This window comes from Rhamphochromis longiceps, linkage group LG1 (genome assembly GCF_057381845.1).
Source record: "Rhamphochromis longiceps isolate RC_006_pf linkage group LG1, R_longiceps_female_GT1.1, whole genome shotgun sequence".
In the NCBI taxonomy this organism is placed as follows: Eukaryota; Metazoa; Chordata; class Actinopteri; order Cichliformes; family Cichlidae; genus Rhamphochromis; species Rhamphochromis longiceps.
In genome coordinates, this window is record NC_140557.1 from 3,854,811 (window position 1) to 3,878,738 (window position 23,928).

The 23,928-nt window shown below is 42.3% G+C and overlaps 1 protein-coding gene across 3 annotated transcripts; it reads left to right on the forward strand.

Annotated features, from left to right (window-relative positions):
- Positions 1 to 627: 627 nt before the first annotated feature.
- Positions 628 to 16,841, forward strand: zdhhc1 (zDHHC palmitoyltransferase 1). 3 transcript variants are annotated; one of them, XM_085408442.1, is made up of 11 exons: positions 628 to 1,190; positions 2,091 to 2,442; positions 3,063 to 3,238; positions 7,775 to 7,876; positions 8,447 to 8,571; positions 9,869 to 10,024; positions 11,148 to 11,263; positions 11,374 to 11,462; positions 12,683 to 12,800; positions 12,982 to 13,060; positions 14,915 to 16,841. In XM_085408442.1, exons 2-11 carry the CDS (start codon positions 2,224 to 2,226, stop codon positions 15,421 to 15,423), a joined length of 1,689 nt encoding a protein of 562 aa, XP_085264568.1. In that variant the 5' UTR covers positions 628 to 1,190; positions 2,091 to 2,223; the 3' UTR covers positions 15,424 to 16,841. The 3 variants fall into 3 exon arrangements, with proteins under 3 accessions (XP_085264568.1, XP_085264631.1, XP_085264702.1); XM_085408505.1 differs by having other exon boundaries at positions 628 to 1,024; XM_085408576.1 differs by having other exon boundaries at positions 14,918 to 16,840.
- The last annotated feature ends 7,087 nt before the right edge of the window (positions 16,842 to 23,928 follow it).

The following is a 23,928-nucleotide window of genomic DNA, read 5'->3' on the forward strand; positions in this document are numbered from 1 at the left end:
AAGACCTTACATCTTTCTTTTTATATGCTGTATATGCTGTATTTGCACATAAAAATACAGCATTAAAATATATAAACACTTTTTAGCTTGCAATACTTCTCAGCATTTATCTGATCATCTTATAATGAGAAACTTTTCAAAAAACGACCAAAAACTGAGACTGATTTAGTTTATACTAAAAAAAACAGCACCCTTTTACCAACCACTGACAAAACTGAGGTTACAGCAAAGGGTTTTTGAGACGAATGAAAAAAATAAACAAAACTAAGTGAAACATCAAATATAACACGGGTGGTAAAATGACAAAAATAAAGTATTAATAATTAATAATTGATAATCATATTAAAAATCGAAAACTTTAACGAGATAACAGTGGATAATAATAATAATGCTAATAATAATGCTAATAATAACGAAAATTGTAAACGCCTGAAGAGAATGGTTCTAGTTCACATATACAAATATCAACATAAATAAATACATAGCGGCGTTCTGTTGGTCGTGGATGTGCCGCCCTCTGCTGGATGCACGTCACTAACACAACTATCAGTTCCCGGAGCTCGGTTTTTACATTCATATAGTAGGCGGGGTCAGCTCCAGTTACCAATAGGTGTGGACCTACGGCGTTACCAGGGAAACGGTTTACGAGGCTGGAAGACGCTAGGAGACTGTGGAAGGCAGCAGCAGATAGGCTAACGGGTATCATGCTAGCAGGCTAATGGGATCCACAGCGATCTTAAATTTTTAAAACAGTCGTTCACCTTAAATATTAAACGTTACGCTCTGCGGTTGATTTGCGGTTACCCTCCCCCCTCCGTCTGCCGGAGTGAGAGCAAGCATGGCAGCAGCGGTGTCCCGCTAGTCGCGTCTCGTTAGCAGCTTAGCACGCTATCTGGCGAGCTAATCAGAATTGTATACCAATCACAGTTTCTCCCTGAGCACCGGTCTCGGCGAGGCCGCTCGACAGTGGATGAGCTCGGGTCCAGGGATAAAACGAGGACTGCGGCTGCCGACCAGGATGGATGTGAGTTAACAGCTGGAGTACTGGGACGGTGTGGCCCAGATCTGTGGATCTCTGGTTTACCCAAGAGCAGCCCCCTTCCCCTGGGACAAGGGGGACGGCAAAGCTTCACGCCGCTGCTCAGGCCCGGGCTCCGGGATGAGATGAGGCTCGGGTACCGGTTAACCAGGTGGGCTGCCCTCTCGTAGAGCAGGAGGTCCGGTGGTGAGATGAAGCCAAAAAAAATTGTCGATAAATTATGTGATGCTGTTGTGAGGACTTCATTTTTTTTTTTTGCACCATTCACTCGGTTACTTAATGAATGAACTGCTCCTCAGCTGCAGCATGTAGAAGGCAGTGTTGTCTGGTTCCAGCTGCTCAGCAGGAACGTTTGAAAAAAAAAAATCATGCATGTGGAATCAAACACATAAACAATTTCCCCCTGATTACACTTTGATAAATTCAGGTATAAGCCAGTAAAATAACAGTCTGTGAAACCATCATTACTCAGATGATGGATTAGTTGAACAGAGACAGGAAAAACAGGAGCTGGAAAACTTACAGCTGAGGTGATTGGATTACGAAAATTATCTGCATCTTTTCTGATATTCAATTAAAGACCTCTGCTGTTTAATAATCTGTTTACTATCTCAGCCTGCTTGGACAAATCCAAGCTGTATGCAGACTTTTGTCAAAGACAAACTGATAAAGAAATTAACCAGCAGATGAACTGATCATGACAATAATCAGAAAATGGACCCTGGATAAAAAAAAACAACTCATAACTCAAATACCGGTAAAAAATGTAACTTATTTGATGATATGAATAATTTAGGGAAAGGGTATAATTGTTTTATTAAGACTTCAGAGACTCCACCTCACCCCAGATGTTCAGATTACAGAAAGGTGGAAGCTGAGGGTTTGTGGAAAACTGATTGTGGCTAATTGGGCTGATGGTCTCAGATCACTGCTGTTTGCAGCTGTGTGTTGTACAGTGGGACACACGGTTGTGATGCTGCAGAGCTGTTGTTGGTCTGTGTGTTGTTGTTTGAATCAGAGCCTCTGTTCTCTCTCTCGGTTTCCTTTGCAGCTCAAACTCATTGATCATGAAGCGGCTCTTTATGCAGCTTCAGCCTGCGGTTACTCTCTCGCTCATGTGATGGAGACCACGCTCTGTGCCTGACAACAAACGGCAGCTCTTTGATGCTGGATGCGCGTTCGGGATGGACGTGTGCTGTAGGAACCCGAACCGGACGGCGCCGGTCGGTGAGGACGGCCCACGGCGAGCTGACGTGCTGCTCTGCTCTCGGACCAACGGTTGGAGCTGGCCTCCGCACCCCTTCCAGCTGCTCGCCTGGCTGCTCTACATCTACTTTGCCGTCACCGGGTTCGGCATATTCGTCCCCCTGCTGCCTGCACATTGGATCCCTGCGGGCTACATCGTATCCTTCCACTGCGTGGACAGACCACCACCGCACCACTGGTAGCGAGGTGTACAGATAAACACATGTGAACTTTCTACACCAGTAGCATTTTTTTCTATGGAAAAAAAAGGGAGGTTTTCCTCAAAATATAGTAAAACGTCTTTCCTTAAAATATAGTGTTAGTTTAGTCAAAGAATAGAGCAAATTGTCTTTCAAAAGCTGACGATGCTTTTCCTCAAATTATTACAGCTTTTATCTAAATATTTCGCGTTTTTGTCTTCTAAAAATTCCAGTTTTTATTATTTTAACTGGATCGTAATTCAGGTGAGTTCTCAAATTTGTGTCCCAGATACTTTGGTTGTACAGTCGACAATCTATAATTTATTCATTCTGTCTGCTGCTTTATTTAGCACAGCCAGTGTAAAGTCTGGCAGTGTTAGGGAGCTGTTTTTGGTAGTGTCTGATGCCTATGAAAATATGAAAAATGACCCCTATTCAAAATGTAATTTCCATATTGTCTGATAGCATTGAGTTATTGTTACTGAGGGGACAGACAGTGATTTCAGGTCTTTTCTTTAGGTGAGGTGTTACAGTGTTGCTCTGGCGTATCTGTGTTTGATTCCTGATCTCTGTGTCAGTGTACGGGCATCATGTTTGTGTGTCACCTGTTTGTCCACGTCATGGCCGTGTCCATCGATCCAGCCGACTACAATGTCAGAGCGAAGAGCGTCCGAGGCCCGGTCCCCGTGTTCGACCGCTCCAAACACGCGCACGTCATCGAGAACTGCCACTGCTACCTGTGCCAGGTCGAAGTGTGAGTAACAAACAGAGGCTTTTCAACGCATGTATGCTGCATCATGTTATCGTTCCCGAAACTGCCGGATACCTTCATCCCAATGATAAAAACTCTCAAGTGCTCTCTAAGCTTGTATTTTAACATTTAGCTGTTTTATGGTCATTGTTGAGTTTTGTTGATGAGTCAGCAGCAGCGGTGATAAATCTGAAAGCTCACAGCCTCTTCAGATGGGATGCTGTCGGGTTAGTTCGATGCACTAATCTCAGGGTGAGTCTCAGCGTGCTGTGGAATATTTTTTTTAAAAATAGGGATGTGTACAGATCATCTTCAAATTTTGTAATTACACTTGCTGTTGAGCAATTTACCTTTTAGAGCAATACACATTATTTTCTTCTTGTTTATTGAAATGTAAAACAAGTGATTTTCACTTTTTATATAAAATGTGTTGTTTGTATGATTCTAATGTATTAATTATAGTGATTATATTGTTTCTGAAGTGGACGCTAGGGTTTGGTAAGGATATAGCTTCCAAATTCTGTCATGTTTTTTTAAGGGAATTTGCAAAAATTATATTCATGATATAAATTATATTTATGAGGATACAGACAAAAAAAAAATTAAATGATCTGTAATCGCTTGCAGGCAGCTGCATTTTTTATGCTGGCAAAATGAAAAATATTTTTCAGTGAGTTACTGTGACCACCTAATGCAATGGGTGAATCTATTGCTACAAGGTGCAGCAGCAGCATTATAGTGCAGTAGTTTTAAAAGAGATGGTCGCTGAGTCATTTGTTTACTTTTGGGTCACACGTCACCAGCTGTTGGCTGGTTCAATTTGGAGGTATATCTCTGGTGAAACATATTTGCCACAGTTGTCCATCTCCAGCAGGAGCAGTTTTCTTGCTTATTTTTCTAGTAGTACTGTGCTTTGTTGGAGGTTGAGGTGAGCACTGAATTGTAAGTGGATGCTGACACGTGGCTTTCGCTCTCAGAGATCCCTGGGCTCATCTCGTTGTGCACTAGGAAAAATAAACACATGATCTTGCTATGATATCATGATATGACACTTTTATCTAACTTCAAAATTTAAACCGATGTTATTAGGGGTGATTCAGTATGGCACACCCTATTGGACCCAGACAGCTGCAGACGGATACTCATTTGTGTTGTAAGTCTTCCAAGAGATGCAGGCACAGTTGTTGCATTTTAGCCTAAAAGGCCTTTATACCCCTTCATGTGCAGCAATATGGCCCAGGCAGCTATTTCAGTTGATGCCTTGGTGTTGGCTGATACCTTTAGATGAAATCAGGTTTTGTCTAAGGTCTCCAAAAAAACAAAACAAACAAAAGGAACCCCATCTGTTTTATATTTTTTGTCATTAACCCTGAATGATCTGGTTAATCAAAACTACCACACTGTGGATTGCTGCCAGCAGATGGTGCTAACACTGGCTGAAACTCTTTCTGATCAAGTTTCCCCATTGGCTGTTAGTAGCTGAGATTTTGTAGCTCAAATTGTCCTTTTGCTTCCTATCAAGCTAACATTGCAAATAGGTCACGGAGGTATGTTTACTTGAGCTGCTGTTGGAGTTTTTATTGGCATGTCCCTGCTGGGTGTCTCTCACAGGAGGACAGTCTCTGCAGGTTGCACAAACACACACATGCAGACACAAACTGCTTGTCAGCTGTTAGCAGCTTTGGTGTTGTTGGTAGCAACATGAACATGAACTGAAGTTTGCTTCATCTTCTGAGCTGCTTGTCACATGGTCTGGATTTGCACTGTCCAATCAGACTCCGGTGTTTTTAAGTATTTTTTTAAGCATGTTTGTTTATCAGGGGTCTCTCTGCATGCACAGAAAAGATTTGTTCCATAACTAAAGTGAAGGTGTCATGGATTTATTTAATTTACAGCCACATACTTTGCATTTATTTATTAATGCCACAAAGTGTTACTGATCTGAAGTCGAGGTCACAAAGCTTCAGCTGAAAGAACTGAAAATGTGTCATGTTAAATTTAATTTTAAACCCATGATGGTTCCTTCCCTCCAGTCCACCGCTCCTTGTAACCTTTTTAAAGCATGCTCTGCAGTCATGAACCCTTTGAGATGTTACCTAAGTGTCCATCTCCGTTAGATCAGAGCTCATATGGTCTTTAACCTGCCAGGCTGCTTGCATAAAGTCAGTGTGATGTTCAGGACATTTTATGTCCTGAACATCACAAAAATCGATTTTCCGATGAAAATCGATTTTAGCTTAAATAAAGCGATATCGATTCATTAAAATCCTGAATCTATTTTTAAAAATGTAGGTTAAACCTCACAAAACTATTTCAGCAACCACCAAACAGCTAAAACAGTAAATGAGAGCAGGTAAACGGATTCTGCAAAAAGACGTAAACACAAAGCGTGGACCTGATGCATCAGAATCAGTGAGCTGTGGGCTTTCTCACCAGACGGCACGTATGCGGTCGGACACATCGTCGGGGCTGAAAACTGTCACCTCACACATTCTGATGCGTCAGGTCCGCGTGTCGTGTTTACTGTTTTTTTTTGCGCTAGATTCTGATGCTGCAGGTTTCATCTCTCTCCAACCAAAACTGACTGAACCAGCAGCAAAAGAAGATCCAAACTAAGCTTCACATTACGCTTCAGATAAGCATCGTCATGAATTCTGTCTTACTTTTGCGGTTTTGCTTCCACCACAATAAATTCACACTTCCTGCACAGCTCTTTCTCTCTCTCTCAGTGTACTTTAAGAACAGTTTCCCATCTAAAAATCACAATTTTCTGCATTATTCGCTTGCTTATTACCCACCAGTTTACCATTGTGCACAGCGCTGTCGGCCGCTGTTTTTTTTTTAAAAAGACCTCTGAAAGAAAAACTCATTTCTGCTGTTCAATTCCGAAGAAATGTAAACTTTTCAAAATGTTCTACTGCAGAATATTTTTAAGGTTATCTGCTATAAAAAGCCAGGCCAGGAAAATCTCCTTCATGTTTTTTGTTTTATCCTCAGTTACTTTGACACAAAGACATCTGCTGTGATGCTCACACCTCTGATGAAGTCTCAGAAGTGTCAGTACTGATAAATAATCAGAATTATAATATTTCTGACTGTTTGAGGCAAAATTTCCCTGATTTGAATCGAAATCGTGGATCAAATCGAACCTTGTCAATCAGAATCGAATCGATTCTAGAAATTGATACCGGGCCCTATTGTGCACACTTAAATCTAACAATATTTCTTAGAATTTGAATCTACACAAAGACTCTGAAAGGGTCTTTGTGTAGATTCACTGTAAAAACATTAGATTTTTTTTCAGACTGTTGATCTAAAGAAACAGTTCAGGCAGTCTGGTGACTCTCCAGACTCTGCGTGTTTAGATGTAAGAAATGCCGAGAGGAATTAGCTGTTTCACAGTATGCTCACACAAAGGAGGTGCACATGTTTCGGTTTAGCGTGAGCTGATTGTCATCTTTGATATGAATCAGAACTGACCTTCAGAGAAACAACAGTTTGGGACTTGCTTCCAGTTGTCTGTACATCTGCACTGCAGACAAGAGCTCTTCACCACTGAATTCTGCTGATTTTAAGTCTCCATTTAAATATTTTACTGGCTTCATTAATTGCAGTGTTGCATAGTCCTCAGCAGCTGAATGCAGCTCAGTTCCTGAGTAAATAATAGAGCTGCTCATTGAAGCCAGGAGGTGATGAGCTGAGCTGAACTGCAGTGACAACCTCTGAGGAAAAAAAAATATGGGTCAGTGGGCTGGTCTCAGGAGGCCTCAGAGAACTGGGTCACAGGGGCTCTTACAGACCGTAAACCCCCTCTCAAACCTGGATCTGATCTGACATTGCTTTGCGCAGCACTCCCATTTCAGAATAAACATTGGGACCGGATATGAATACCCACAATCCTCTGGATCTGCTGCAGAGAGGGAGCTACACATTGACTCAGAATCTGAAAACTAATTTTAAAGGTGGTTTATTATGCTTGTTGTGCTGCTCCATGAGTAGCTTTGCATGACTCCCAGTTAAAAATGATGTTATTTATCTTTGCAGTTCATCCCCTGTCTGAAACGAGCTTTTTGAGCTTTTTTTTTTGAGCTCTTTTCAGTTTTCTATTTTTCTTCTGATTGGTTGCCCCTCAGAAGTTTGTGCAGCTGGTGGGCGGGGCTTCTCACACAAGTAGAAAAAAGACTTTTATCTCATGTGCACTGACCTCATTATTCCTCAGTTTTATTTGCATATACGGCCTATTTACAACGCCAGGATGTGAACTCTGGGATTGGCTGTTTAAATAACAGTTATGTACCATTTTGTGTATTAAGAACCTGAATTGTGTTGGAAGTAAAAAGTTCTCATTCACACATTAAACATCCACACACATTAAAACAAACTTGACTGGTACTGTTTTACCAAAGCAGTAAAGTCATCAAACGTGAATGTGTTTCAGTTAGATTTGTATCACAATGCGTGCTGTACATTCTGTATAGTAGTGCTAGTACTAGGCTGCACTTCGTTGTAAACACAGATATATGTATGTGGTTGTTTCAGGGGACCGAAGTCGAAACATTGTAGCGCCTGTAACAAGTGTGTGGCGAACTTCGACCATCACTGCCGGTGGCTCAACAACTGTGTGGGCAGCAGGAACTATAAGTGAGTACTGGTTAATTTTCTGTGGAGTCAAACAATGAAGGATGCTGTCACCTGACACTGGTTCACTCCCAGTAAGACAGCTGTCTCTGACAGGGAAGTGAGGCTGATATACAGCTCTGTGCAAAGCACTGAATCTCCTTTAAGAAAAGGAGATTCTGTTGCACCTGTACGTGCACATCTGAGTCTTTCCAACATTAAAAGTCTTTAAAACAGGAAAGTCACGACCGCAACACAGACAAACTAACAGAACGAGGCAGCTGCCATATGATGGGAGTGATGAATCAGAGGAGGATGCGTCGTGTCTGATGTGACTCAGTGAGGAGTCGGTGTCTGTCATTGTTTTTATAATTCTGTGCTTCTGCCTGTAATGATGAAAGTGTCATTAACTGAAAACCGAGTTAGAAGCATTTCCAAAAGTCTCTTCTAAAATACTGGAGCAACATAGACATGGGCTGCAAAGATAGCAAATGTTATGTATTTTAAATATTTTAATCAATGTTTTTGAAATATATATTTTGTACATTCATGCCCATTAGGCGTGTGTGCTGAGCAGTGCTGTGTGTCCTGCAGGTTGTTCCTCCACAGTGTGATCTCAGCTCTTTTGGGAGTTTGTCTCATTCTTGTTGTTGCCTCCTACGTCTTCATCGAGTTCTTTCTGGACCCCACTAAACTCCGCACCGACAAACACTTTCTGGGTAAGATTTGACCTCTGACCTTGTAAAAAAGCTGTGAGTCTATAGTGTTTATTAAAAATTTTAAAAGAAATCTCAGTTAGGGTGTTCAGAAATCAAGAAGTGGAAGCTGAGGATCACAATGGGAAAGAAAGGTGATTAAAGTGACTGAATGCAGCATGGTTGTTTGTGTCAGGTGGGCTGGTCTGAGTAGTTTGTTTCCTACACAAACCATCTGTGGGTTTACAGAGATGGGTTGAGAAAGAGAGAAGAGAAGAGAAAGTATTCAGTGAGCAGCAGCTCTCAAGGGGAAAATACCAGAGGTGAGAGGAGAATGGCCTGGCTGCTTTAAGCGGATAGGAGGGTCACAGTAACGCAGAAAATCACTTGTGACAACCAAGGTATGCAAAAGAACATGTCTGAATGCACAACATGGGCTACAGCAGCAGAATGCCACACTGGGTGCCACTGTTCAAGAGAGAACAGGAAACTGAGGCTCCTGCAGGCTGAACAGAATTAGACCAGAGAAGATTGGAAAACTTTTGCCTGGTCTGATGAGTCTCAGATGGTAGCATCAGAATGTGGAGTGAAAAGCACGGCGTCATCCTGCCTCATATCAACGTTTCGGGAAGTTGGTGGTATTATGGTGTGGGGGATATTATCTTGGCACACTTTGGGCCCCTTAGTACCAGCTCAGGATCAGTTAAACCCCACAGCCTACCTGAGTGTTGTTGCTGACCATGCCCATTCCTTTGTCAAGAAGCACAGGTGAGTGATACTCTGAATTTAGCAGCTTCACAGTGAATGGAGTAACCTGCAAACTGAACTGAACTGTGTGCAGTCTCAGCTGCAGGATGAGAAAGCATGCCCCCTCCTCTCAGTGTTATCTGCAGGCGGAGAGTCCACATCCACAGCAGAGGGAGGAAGATCAGGAGAGTGAGATGACTGATGTCTTTGTCCTTCAGTCTCGTGTTTTCATGTGAGGAAGATTATTTAGTTTGTCGACAGCTTATAGTTGTTTCAGTGAGTTTAGGGTGATTTTTGCTGTTCAAAAGGTCACTGTTGTCTCTCTATAAATGACTTTTTATTATGTTTCATCGTGAACCTGAAATTTTGTTAAACTAAAAAAGGAGGAATATTAGAAAGATCATTCTGACGCCCCCAGCCAGCTCACAGATACAACGACAACAACTTTTAAAGCTAAACAAACTCAAAGTTATACCTGATGTGCTTGGATTTTCCTGATATATTGGGGTTTGGTTATTCAGCCATTAAATGAAGAAATGCTGTTTTCACAGTTGGCTCTTCTTGTGTCCCGCAGTGAGGAATGAGACGGGTGTGTGGTTCGTCTTCCTGCCCGTCGCGCCTCTCCGGTCAGCTGCACCAGTGATTCCCGTCCTGGCTGCCATCACAATCGCTCTGGGTCTTCTGTCCTGCGTGTTGCTCTGCCACTTGCTTTGTTTCCACATCTACCTGAGTAAGAAATAACACACCTGCCTGTCTGTCCACGTGTCAAATCTTTGACAAGAGGAAGCTTTTCTTTATTTTCTGCCCAGCAGTTAATGTTGTAATGTCTGATGTTCATAATAAATATTTTCAAAATTCAAAACGTATGTAAAAATGATCCCAGTGAAGCTCAGCCTCAGACATATTCTATAACATACCGATTTTAGTACATCACAGATTTAAGTTTCTGTGGTGATCTGCTGCAGGTACAGCATGCTTATGAAATGCAGGCAGTGCAGTTCACAGGCAACACGTCACGTTAGTCTGTAGAATGGCTTCTGTATTTATGACAGTGGGGCAAAAAAAAGGTCCCTTCAAAACAGCATTTTCTTTCAAAGTAACTAATAGGTTTTCCTGTTTCAGAATCCATTTGTTGTCTTTAGGTTTTATAAAGAGATAACAATCCACAAAACTGTGAGTTTGCATCAGTTTTACTACTATTTTTATTTTGTAAACAATCAGATATTTACGTGAGCATTTTATAAAGGTTTTGAGGGGTAGCACTGGGGGGCCATCAGCATTTGTATTGCTTTAATAATTCCTTTTCTTCAGATTAGACCTGATGTGCTGCTCAGTGGGAATTGAGCATAAAATCCACAGTCTGCCTTCTTTGTAAAGATTTATTGCAGAGTTCATTTATTTAAAAGCAATATGAGGCTTCAGCAGTCTGAGTCAGACACATCACTCGTCTGCAGCTCGATAAAACCAAGAGAGAAAATTCAGTTAAAAAAAATTCTCTTTAATAACTTCACTCACATTCAGGTGATGCTGCCAGCATATCATACGTTTGGATATTTATTTGTTTATTTAGCAGCATGAAGGAGCTATAAAGAGCTTTTCCTTCCTCGTGCTGTCTACGCTCTCACAGAGGTTATTAAATCTTTGTTTCTGACCTCATGGTAATGCTGCAAGACCCCGTCAGTGTTTCAGAACAAATCCTGTGGGTGTGTGTTTTGTGTTATGTGTGTGTTTTTAACTGGTCCTCTGAGGACATTTAGTCCACTTCCTCTTTCTCTTCACAAAGACGGACCTTTAAAGGCCATGTCGGGGTTCAAGGGTCTGGGGAAATGTATGTTTACGTATGTGTGTTTCAGTGTGGAACAGGCTCAGTACGTACGAGTACATAGTGAGGCAGCGCCACCGTGTGGACAACAGAGACTTGAGGAAACCGGGATCTGTGAAAGAGACGGCAGCTCCTTCAGTCCTCAAGGTGACTGACTGGCAGGCGAATAAGCTCTGTTAATAAAGGGAGAAAGAGTCTGGTTTGGGTGGGGTTGAGTTCAGGCTCTGAGTCTTTGTCCTCTGCTGTCCCCTCATCAGGATGTGAACTACTCAGGGACTCTGGGTTACACCAACCCTCAGCTGGACGTGCAGGAACCTACTGCTGTGGCCGTGCGAGGAGAGGCAGAGTAAGTCTCTCAGCTCCTCCTGTTCTGGTTCAGATGGCCGGGTCCTACTTAAAGCCGGCGCGTGTGATTGGCTGAGATGAACTGACCGGGTCCCGACACGTCTCAGTAAACAGCTGGCAACAGTTATTTCACCACACGAGGAGGCCGGACCTCGTCGCCATGGACACGGTTTTCTTTGCAGAAAACAAAGTGCAACATGAAATTCTTTGGCTTCAACTTTCAGGAAGCAAACAAAGTGTGGATTGTGTGTGTGTGTGAGCTAAAGGGAGGAGGCTTTTTGTGTGTGTGCGTGTGTGTGTGACAGAAAGGCTTGATAAATAATCCCACTCACTTTAACACTTGCTCTGAATCCTGTCTATCTGAGACGTAGGAAACCTTTTTTATAGTGGAGCAGGAACAGTCAGAGAACAACGTGGAGGGCACAAAATAAAACACTGACAAACAGGGAAACTAGTTTAGATACTTAATCACACGTAGAATCTGTCGTTGTCCAGTTAAATTGTTCTAGTTCCAGTGTGTCGGGTCATTACAGAAGCACAGCGTTAGTGTGATCTGTGAGCGACCGACAGGTAGATTATTTACCTGCACTGACAGGGTTCATTGGTCGACGGTGAGACGCTGGAGTGCTGACCCTGAGCCACATGCCTCTCCACAACAGCTGTAATAACCTTTTTCTTTTTTCTGAGCACGTGTCTTCTTTACCTGAGGTTTCTCCCAGTGAAGGAGACGAGTGTGCTACTTTTTATTGACATTATTACCTCTTTTACACCAACACGGTGCCAATGCAGATCTAGCTCCGTGTTATTGGTTCCAACTTTGTGCTCCACAGCTTTGTTGTACCAAGCTGGTGTCAGCTTTTTAACATCAGCACCAGGCCTTTATTTATTTATTTGGTGGAAATCTGAGGAACTGGCTCTAGATCGGGCACCAGCACTGTGCTGGTGGAGAAGGAGGTCTCTGTATTAAGGGGTGATCTCTAGTGTTCACAGAACTTTGTGTATGTGTTTCTATTCTATAGTCATTAAAGGTAAAGTGAAATATTTAAGCCCTTTTGCTGTTGATGATTATGGCTTATAGCTCATCAAATCCAGTGTCTCAAATTATTAGAATATTTCCTACGATTTGCACAGTATCCAGGTACTTTTTTTTTAGATGCACTAGTACAGCCTGTAGTACGCAATCAGATAATCATGCATTGTGTGTGTGTTTGTGTGTACCAGGTTCCTTGCTAATGGTAGAGTGAGGACTATGTCCAGTCCTGTCATGGAGGAAGAAGCTCCGCCCACTGTCTCTTCAGAGATGAAAGCCATAGCGGCACACACACATCGACACACACAGGTAAAAGCCCACAAACCACACACCCGATAACAGGTTCAGTGTGATGTTGCACAGACTGTGGAGGTCTGACGGATCAGGAGAAACTTTGGATAAATTTGTGTATATTTGAAGCGAATATGAGAAAACAGCAGTGAGGGAGACCGCACTTAAAAACCTGCTTTGTATTTTTATTCTTCTGCAGAAGAAAAAGAAGAAGAAGGTACGTAAAGTCCCAGCAGAGGTGACCAGAGAGCGCTGCCCAGCCACAGCCCCGCCTCCCGGTATGGCCTCACCTGTCTGTACATATGAAGGCACTTTTGAACACACCGTGTTCTCTAACCTGAACCTAAAGGCTGTCAAAGTTCCGCTGCTCTGTAGCAAGCGTCTGCTCTGCTTTCCACTTAAACGACCTCCTCTTTGAAATTTACTGGTGTTAACCTTGCGGTCCTGTGGTGCGTTCACACACAGAAGTGAAAGTCTGACAGCAGAAGCTGCGATGTTAGAAAACGGGCTGACACAAATGTCATGACACAAAGCCTTGGGCAAATAAAGGTGCTTCATTTGACCTTACAGCAGAGGGCAGTTTCAGTCAGTTCAGTTAGCATAGCACACTGAACTATAAATATTTTCCTAATGTTGTTTTTGGAAACTAAAATAAGAGAAATTTGTTTACAATTACAGATCCGAAATCTTACATTAAAGAACAAATCCATTCACAGAATTTGTTTGGAGAGGTCAAACTTATTGGCACCAGCTGATTAAACAAAGTGAAAACAAGTGAAGGCTTAAAAAAAAGAATAGAAAAGAAAGTTACTGAAAAGCTGTTGGGATGAAAGAGCTAAACTAATCAAAAGACAGAGTTTGCAACATTTTGAGTTTGGTCATATCCAGGCTGCTTAATTTAATTAGATTTTCCTCTGAAACTGTTCAAAAACAGGAACACTCAAAGCTTCTGTCCGTCTGCCCGTCCCGTGTTCACACAGCAGATCCTGTCACCTTAAGTCAGGGAGGAAGAGCAGCTCGACAACGTAAAAAAGCAAAACAAACTGTTAGATTTGAGGTGGGAGCACTGATTGACCTAAACCTGAACCCTTCCACCTGTTTTGTTTCTCCCTTACTTCCACATGTGCAGCTGTGCACACTGATGTTTCAGCTGCACATGTGACCTGCCTCGGGTCACTGAGTGCAGACAGTCTTCAGGTAGCTCCCGTCTAAACTTTGAACTCCTTTAACAAAACATGTACCTGTTCTCAGGATCCCAGCTGTCATTTATTAATTTTAGAGTCACACCAACAAAGGTTTTACTCTTCTCATAGATGTTCACAAGCATCTTGTTCAGACCTGTAGTGATGTTGGAGCAAGTCCAAACGTGGTGTAGATTTGTGGTGCTGCTGTTTTGGTTATTTCACTTCTCACATTTGCTGGAAAAACCTGGAAAAATTGGGGGGGGGAATAGATAACCATAAACAGATGCTATCTGTAGGACAGCTAAAATGTTGCTCGCTGTATTAAATCAGAATAACAGACAGAAGTACCCTATGTTTGTTTTCTCTCCTTATTTTGGATGATGAATCATTGTAGCTGCTTCCCAAACATGCATTCATTCCAAGAGCAGCAAGACTCCTAATGACTCGTAATAGGGTGATCATTTTAATTTAATGTATTAAAGAGAATGGTTGGGTGGGATGAATGGGCACATATGCTAAAAATATAGCTCGATTGGCAAGCTATTGGTGGCAATTCTGACCATCGTTAATAGCCGAGATCTTCTTCCATTCACACAGCCTTAACCTCGAGGGTCCCCAACTCTCCAATCAGGAAAACATTCAGGTGTTTTCCTTCAGGTTAGAATCAGAGTCTCAAGTGGCATTCAGTCAGGACATGCAATGACTCTGAGCTGTGGGATTTGAGCGACTGATATCAGGTAGCGTGGGAATGTGTATTTTTCTGTTCCTGGATCACAGAGCTGCTCCTGCACAGAATAAAGCCTTTACAAATATGAAACAATTGCATCGATGTCTGGCAGAAAGCCTGAAATATGTCCTTAAATGTTCTAAAAAAATGATGACATTAATAATTTCCTCTTTCTTTCCTAAGAAAGTAAATTGTTTCTGACTCTGTCTCTTTCTCTCTAGCAGAGCCCAGCAATGTGTCCACTGTGTCCTTGGGTCAGCGGCTTCCTTTCCCAGCATTCCCCCTGAGGGCCACGCTGCTCCCCCTGGCCCCCACTTCAGGCCCCGTCCAGGCTGCCGCCCCTCCCGCCGAGTACCACTCAGATTCTGCTGAGTCTCTGGAGGAGATCCCGGTGGCGTTGGCCAAACTGGGCTCTTCGGCCTCTGCTGCTACAGCAGACGCGTCTTCACACAGGCCTGTCCCGGCATTCCCTCTGCCCTCACCACAGCCCAGGACTAAAAGGAAGGGCGCCTCCTCCCGCGCTAAGAACGCGGCGGAGCTGAGGTTCGAGATGGCCACCACGCACCCTCCCTCAGTGTTCGTTAGCCGGGCCAGCGGAGAGGCCACTGAGCCCCTAGAGGAAGTCCTCAGCCTGGGCAGGAGGAAGACTGGACTGAGGCCCAGACCCGGGTCCAGACCAGCGTCCCGGGCATCGCTGGGCTCAGGCGCTCCCTCTTGGATGGAGCAGTAATAAAGCAGACTGCTACTCTTTATCTTTTTACAATCACTTACTGGCACAACTATTTTACTTTTATTCTGAAGGGTTTATATTGCTCTATTTATTGATTTACTTTAATTTTGAAAGCCAAAGCCTGACTTCCTGTTTAGGTCTCGGTAAATGAAGTGTTTGTGGATGTTTGTGTGTCTGTTCCTGTGGAGACTTTATGGACACCTCCCAATTGTTTTTCACTGTTTCCTGTCAATCGGTCCTCTGCTACTTAACCTGGTCTCCATGGTAACTGTGGGCCACAGAGACACCAGGTGCTTAAGAGTTTAAATTTGAACCCCAAAAAGGCCAATAATGAGTCAATGAAGTCATCAGTAACTAATCCGATAAGTACCACTAAGCTAGAAAATGAAGCTCAAAGCTTCAGCAATTACATCTTATCTTATTTATCTTATGTGAAATCTGTAATTTGGATTTTCTGACACTCGTCATTTTTCAGCCAATCACAAATGCTTTAAACGTCTGCCGGGTGTAGCTTACACCCGCTGCTACACTGCAAACTGCGACACCAGGTTGAATCCTATTAAAGGAGCACTTCAGCATTTAGTTCATTCCAGATATCGAACATCTGAATTGGTGATCTTTAGTTTTCTTAACTGGAAGCTAACAGGCTGTTGCTGCGTAGGTAGTGTGCAGCGTGGGCGTGGGATCAGAGAAAATGTCACCACGTAGCTCTTTCAGCCGTCACGTGTGAATGAAGCAGCATAAAGACATGAAAGCTTAGAACGGCTCTTTCTTAACAGGAATTAAGTTTTTCAGTAAATGTTGAACCGCTCCTTTAAATGTTTCATTTTTTCAGACTCCTCCTGAAGTCTGTGTGCAGCTGGACATGCTGAGGATGCTTCACCTGTCAGCTGATTTAACAATAAAGAATGAAAGCTGGTGCATTTGTTACACGTTTATATCCAGATGCTGGTCCGGAGATTTAATTCTTCTTCGTTTGCTGCACTTTCAGCTGTGCCTGCTTGTTCATTCCTGAAGAGTCATGACAGCAACTGGGTTTTCAGATCAGAGCCACAGTAATTAGTTGATTAAGAAGCCTAAAATCAATCAATTCATAAAAATCTTCTGTAGCCTTATCAACACACATGACTACGATAAAGCATTAAGCTACAAATTTTGGTTTTGTATATGTAAATGAGTAATCCATCCACATAAAAAGAAGAAATTAAATGCAAATGAAGATTTAAGCTTGTATCCTGCTAGTGAAGCACTCAGAGTATAGAAACATGTATATAAAAGATGGGCACACACCATGACGTCACTCTGTTCTGTGAACCTTTTTCTCACTGTTTTAAGCTTTGATTTGAGCATTTTTGTGATTGCTGTCTTTTTTATTTGGAGTCACAAGTGACCAAAATTGTTAAATAAATTTGAAATAACATGTAATTTCAAACTTACTGCTGTGTTTCCATCCTTTCTCTTAGCTACTAATCCAGTTCAGGGTTGTGGGCATGCTGGAGCCTGTGCCAGCAGCTATGGGGTAAGAAGCAGGGGTAGAGCCTAGATTGGTCTTATCAAAGGTGTTTTATTAGAAATAAGTTAATGTAAATCATTCCCTTTATTTGCAATAAAAGGTCACAAGAAATGACTAAAGAAACAGCCCAGGGAAGTAGTGCAGAGGAAGACGGAGAAAGCGATGGTGTGAAAACATCAAGAAGTGAACATGGAAAACTTTTCCAGATAGTGGATTGGTATCCTGCTCGTGTGCTCAGTGCTTTTATAACTCCACGGGGAATTAAGGGATCAAGACATGACAGGATGGGAATTTAAATGACCTCGTGTAGCCCAGTTGCAGATCCTTCACAACCTTCCAGGCAACTCTGGCCCACAATTTGGAAATCATTAATTTAGGCAAAAGAAATGCTGCTTTTCTTTCTCATACAGTTTGTGGATTAAATATTTTCTGAGTTTGGACTGTCGGTTGTACAAAAAAGCCCATTTATAATGAATCAGAGCTCTGGGGAGCTGTGCTGAACATTTGTGCCGTTTTCTGATGTTTAATAGTTCGAATGATTCATTGTTAGGAAAGTAATTGTAAGTTGCACTGTTTTGTTTTTCACTCTAATGGTCCCATTATGAGTCCCGAGGGTCAGCCTTCATGCTGCAGCTGTTTGTGTTTCCAAAATCAGAGCTGCTCAGCAAGAGGCAAAAGAGCTGAAGGTCACAGGAACACACACACACAGTGGTTACACACACCACAGGGATGATTTAGACGTTAACTTAATGAATCATATTTATCACCACGTATCTGCCAAAGCTTTTATTTTGACAGGCTGATAATGTGTGCGTGTGTGTTGTTGCATGTCATCATCCCTTCACGATGTGAGGAGGAGTTGCCTGGGCAACCGGTCAAGACAACATCATAACAACGTCAATCAAAGAGGAGTGGCAATGAGAAGTATGTGACACACACACACACACACACTCATTGCTGGGTGTTCCTGTGGTGACACCCGAGAGCGGTCACTGAACACACACACACTGATGTTTGTGAGTCTCTGTCAGCAGCCGCATTAACACGCTGCCGCCTCAAACGTCAAATATTGTCATGTTTTTGCAGTCAGCTGTCCTCCAGTTATTCCTCCACCTGCTCCCTTTAGGAGCTGCAACACTACCAGAAAAAACAGCAGCTTTTTTTACAGTACGCGTGGAAATCAAAGAATGACACGACTCTGCCCGTGAAAAGCAAAAACCTTATCTGATTTTAGTTTGCCTGATCTCCCTCTAAGGTCATCCTCTCACACATCTCTGGACAGCTTCCAGCATCTGTAGTATTTTTAGATGCTTCCCTGGAAGTCCTGAGTGAAAGTGGTCAGCAGAGGTCTTCCATGGAGTGATCAAAAAATAGCAGATGTGCTGAAAGTGGTCCAGAGATGGAGCTTAAAAATGGAGATCAGGACATTTGAGTCAAAGTTAGAGACCTTTGATTGTAGCTTGTATGCTTAAGTAAATAGATAAATAAACAGATGTGATTATAGGTGTATAATTGCATATGTTTGTTATATTCATATCAGTGTGTACAAGTAAGGCGAATATTGATATTATTCATTAGAAAGGAAGGATAAGATCTATCTATCTATCTATCTATCTATCTATCTATCTATCTATCTATCTATCTATCTATCTATCTATCTATCTATCTATCCATCCATCCATCCATCCATCCATCCATCCATCCTCTGTTTTTTCATTTGAATATGTGAACAATATTCGATGCCCTCTGACTGAAAAAAATCCAAAATATTGCATTCATGAAGGAAGTCTGGTGACTTTTTTATATTTTTATATATTAATGCTGCCATGACTAAACATGCAGACAAACGAAGAGTGAATATGAACACTCCAGCATGGAGGATGCCAGAGTGCGGCTATGGCTATTTCCTGGAAGCTTTGTTCTGGCCAAAGTCTGACGTCCTCTCCAGTCATATGGCTGTGTCCTCGCAGGTTGTCCTGGAGACCCTGATCAACATGATGTAACCGAACACCAACAGCTGCTTCCTGCCGACACACCCGCTGCCATGAGCTCACTTCCTGCCGCTCAAAGACACACACTCACAGTCTCTGACCTATTGTTCTTTGCGGACTCAAAAAGTAAACAGCGTGTTTATCCTCCTAAACAGGATGAAGAAGACATCACAGCTGAGCTCACTCAGCCCATCAAAGTGGAAAACCAAAATTATTCTGACAGTGACCCGAAAACCAAATAAAGAGCGAGATGATGAAATCATTTAAATTTTCATCAGTGTCCTCAGTATCTGTCAAACAAACACATGATTGTTAAATAAACTCTTGTGGAAGAAGAATCATGCGGTAAATTAATGAGGCAGCAGATAATCTCATCTGTTCTTCTGGAGCTGATTGATCTGCTTTCAATACGAATCATCTTCAGATCAGTCAATGAGGTTATCAGATGTTATAAGAGGCAGCAGCAAAGCAGACGAGACATACTGCAGCTCATATTTCTAAAGAGAGAAACTGATGGAACAGCTTCAGCTTTAGGCTTTGTGTTGAATATCTTTTTATAGGTGATAATTACTGTTATTTCTGTTATATCAACCGTTCTGCTTCCATCAACAGAAAGTGAGCAGAGTCCATTAGCTTCTCTCTGAGCAGCCAATGCTAAAAGTATGTGAGCCGAACAGAGAGCAGGTCAGTGTTGAGTGCAGCAGTGCACCTGTTATACTCTGACAGTTTCCCCACGCTGTGAGAGACAAACTGGGAAGCTGTGTGTGAAAAAACAGGGCAGCAGCATCTGTCCTGTGTGAGGGAACGTTCTCATTTCCACGCTGATGAAAACCACAATAATTTCATTTTATCGTGCTTTTATTAAAGCTGGATCGTGGTTTGGATATTTATCCGTAAAGAACAGAAACTCACTTAATCACGCTGTTAAATGGTCTAGCAGGCCGCTTGCTGAGCCACAGCAGAGCCCCGTGCACCAGTTACTCTGACTGGCTGCTTTGATTTAACCCTTTGTCAGTTTAACCGTCCTTCTTCTGGACGTCGTTCAGATAAACAAACAGCAGTTTTCTTCTCCTACGTACTGTGTGCATACCAAAGTTAACATAGTTAGGCATTTTCTAATTAGGTTTTATTTATTCAGTTTTGTCTCAGTTACTGGGCTTGTTTCACTTTAGTTTTTATTGCTTGAGAATGCTTTGCTTTTATTTTTATTAGTTTCAGTGTTAGTTTTAGTATTTTATTGTATGGAGACATGTGGCACAGGCAGTATTTAGGAAAATCAGCACAGTGTGACATTAAAAACACTGAACTTTTTGAAGCAGTTGACTCTCCGCAGATCACACTTGAGTAGCTTAATAACCTCCAAAATGAGGTCAGGTCCAAGGGCTGGACTGAAAATGAACAAAAAAGCAGCCAATTTCCAAAGAAAAACTGAAAGACCTTCAAAAAGCCTGGAGAACTATTGCTCAAGACCACTTTAATAATTACAATTAAGTCTCCTTGGAAACAAAATATTAAAAAATAAAGAGTGACTCACTAATTTTGCACATGACCGTACATGCATCTTTTATATACAGTCTGTGAATGAGAGCCTCAGAAATGTAGTTTCTGTGGTATTCACAGATATTTACAGCGTTTAGGACGGTAGCCTCCTGAAACTGTTGTGGTTGTTGGTTGTTTCGTATCATTCACTCTCGTTTATTTGATCTGATGGCAACAAAGGGGACGGCCCTGCATTTTTCTTTCTGTCATCCTGGCCCTTCATGCAGCACTTCCTTTCTGAGACAAGCTGTTTGAGCTTCTGCCTCACTAAGGCCTTTCTTCTTCTTCTCTCAGCTTCCCTTTAGAGGTTGCCACAGCAGATCACCTGCTTCTATGTCATGCTATCCCAGGATCCTCCTCTGTCACACCAACCCTCTGAATGTCCTCCTTCACTACAACCATGAACCGTCTCTGTGATCATCTTCTTTGTCTTCCTGCCTGGCAGCTCCCTCTTCCACATGCCTTCACTCTCTTCTGATTGTTCCACTTCAGGAAGCCTGATGGAGGGTTTCCTGAAGCTGGTGGTGCCTCAAGCAGAGCGCCATGTGACTAAAACTAAATAGCTAAGAATTCAGGGTGCCTTTGTTTCAGCTTCTTTTAAAATGCTGCCTGCCAAATCGCTGTCAGCCACTTTGTTTACATTTTCAGCGATCGGTCTTGAGATGTCTAACTTGGAAATTTCCAGTTCAATTTGGTTTCCACTGAACAAGAAAGATGCTGAGATTAAAGTGCTCCCGATGAAAGCGTCTCAGCTGTTCTTTGTCTTTGTCGGCCTGTTGCACCGATCAACCTGAAGTTTCATTAATTTCTGTTATTAAGGTGACGACTGTCTGCAGCGTTATATAAGGAGAGAAATGTTTATGTGAATATGGTGCTGAGAAGAGAGACGCATTTCAACCGTTTCAAGCAGAATAAAGAGCTTTGTGTTTTCGGTATGAATGTCAAAAATGCAAAAATGCAAATTTGCACATTTCCTTTTCCCCTGCTGAAAAGAGAAAAATATAAACCATAAAAACTTCTGGTGTCTGAGAGGTTCCTTTCTTTAAAATCAAACAAATACAATTAAAGCGCATTTTTCTGTTTTTAACAAGTTGAGCAGGACATGAAATGCACTGGAGTACCTGCAGATGTTTGCAGCAGCGTGTAGGCCTGCTGATCCCGTCTTACTGGATTCTACATGACAAACATCAAAACACTGTTGCCATGACAACAGAAACACAAACAATGATTTAATCTGTCATTGCATGTCCAGCAGGAAGTTTCAGTAAAGTTCAGTTTCCTGCCACAAGAAGAACTGTTTGTGCTGCATCTATATTTCTAAAAACGTTCTGCAGGTTTTTTCTCTGCAGATGGAGAAGGGGAAATAAAACATCACGTTTGTGCTGCACCGTGACCTTTTGACCTCTGCATTAACTTCAGCTTCTGGTTTAGTTTGAGTCATATCCTTGTATTTTTTGTTTTTGAAAGTTCTCATTGACAAGTTCAGCTTCACGTTTTAGTCTTATCTTCTGTACAAAAGCAATAATCAGTGAATTCTGTTCTGAATAACATAAACAAAACAGTTAAAACCAGGTGTGTCAGTCTGGCCTATCAGGAGATGCAAGTTGGCCCACTGGATGAAAATTGAAGACAAGTTACTATTATTTTTTCAATAAAATAAATAAAATAATAATTCAATAAAATGCACTGTTATGTTATTTCACAGTGAAGTAAAATAATGTTTCATACTGTCCTGTTTCAAAACACAATATATGTGATGGTTTTGTGCCTTCAAAGAGTTGCTGTAGTTTCAAATGTTTGTGTAAAAAACATGGAAAAGTCACACTTATTTTCTCAAGAGATGTCACTCAGCTCATATTCTGTTTTATAAATATGCATAAGGTAATGCAAAAGTTTTCCTGGTCCAGACGTGCCTGAGATCAAATCAGGGTTTACGGTGCACCGTGGAATAAAATGAGTTAAAATAGTTTCACCCTTCTGCTTCTGCAGCTTCTGCTCTGAAACACATTATGAGTCTGCACATGTGTAGCACCAGCTGATCCCAGCGCAGCGAAATCGGTCCGTGTTTGTGTTTCGCTCATTTATCAGTGTGTGAATGAGTTTGCAGTTGTGCTTACACAGAAGATGTCAGCCGAGAGCGTGTGCAGACATTCTTGCACACTCAGCTGTAAAAATGTGATCGTATGCAGACCAGACTGCCTCCAGGGCCTGAGACTTCTCAATGGATGCAGGCCTCGGTGCATTCTGGGAGTGTTTACACCTGTAGTAATGCCATGAGTTTATGACATTTCACCAAGCTATGATTTTATCACGCCGTCTGCCTGTGGCTTTTTAGGACTCTGCACTCAGTGAGAAGCGAAGTACAGCTTCAGTAGAATCAGTAAAATCATCGTCAGCAACAATAACGTGAAGCAGTATGTTTTTTATGATTTTATCAGTCTCATAGTTGTGGAGGAGTTTTGGCCCACTCTTGTTTACTGCATTGGCTCAGATCATTGAGGTTTGTGGACATTTGTTTTTGCCCAGCTCTTTGAAGGTCCCACCGCAGCGTTTCAGTCAGACTCAGGTCTGGACTTTGACTGGATCACTGCAGCAGCTTGATTCTTTTCTTTTTCAGCTACTCTGTGCGAGATTTGCTGCTGTGCTTTGGCTTAATCACCTGCTGCATGACTCAGTTTGAGTCAAGCTTTAGCCATCAGACAAATGCATTCACGGGCGAGCGACTGAAAGGCCGTACCACAGTGACTGCAAATTATCGAGGTCCTGTGGCTCAAAACAAGCCCAGTTCATCAGCCCTCCATCACCCTGATTGACAGTTGGCATGAGGTGTTTGTGCTGATGCGCTGTGTTTGGTTTTCCCACACATTGTCTGTCTGAGGTGACACTGATCCAGAAGGCTTTTGTTCAGATGCATCTTTGCATGCAGCCGTGCTGCAATCTTCTTTTAGAGAAAAGAGCCTTTCTCCTGGCAACCCCCTGAAAACAAGCCATACTTGTTCAGTCCTTTTCTAATTGCCCATTTCATGAACTTTAACATTTAATATGCTAACCGAAGCCTGGAGAGTCTGAGACAGAGCTCTTGGTTTTTTGCAATTTCTCTGAGCATTGCATGAGCTCAGGGCGAATTTCTGGGACATGGCAAGAAGATTACACGTGTTTACACACATGTAAGTCGTCCAGAACATCAAACTGATGAAACTCCTGCTTCTATATAGGTGCTTACACTTGTTGGTGATCAGTTAATCATGTGCACTTGATCAGCAGCACCTGGCTTCCTATGGTAGAAGGAAGGGTGCACTTGCTTTTTCACATGACCGCATGTCTCCTTTTTACCTTAGAAATTCTCCAAAGCACTCTGTGTTTGCCTCTCTGTCACTGGCAGCAGTGATGCTGCCTTTCAGCCACTCGCCCGTCATTACGTGCAGCTTTGACACAGAGAGGAAGGGGCCAGACTGCAAAGAG

What these genes read in the sequence shown, in the direction of transcription:
- zdhhc1 (XM_085408442.1), top strand. Translation starts at nt 2,224, where the DNA reads ATGGACGTGTGCTGTAGGAACCCGAACCGGACGGCGCCGGTCGGTGAG. An exon ending in GGATCCCTGCGGGCTACATC is followed by an intron (nt 2,443 to 3,062) that starts GTATCCTTCCAC and finishes TCTCTGTGTCAG; the next exon opens with TGTACGGGCATCATGTTTGT. An exon ending in GTGGGCAGCAGGAACTATAA is followed by an intron (nt 7,877 to 8,446) that starts GTGAGTACTGGT and finishes TGTGTCCTGCAG; the next exon opens with GTTGTTCCTCCACAGTGTGA.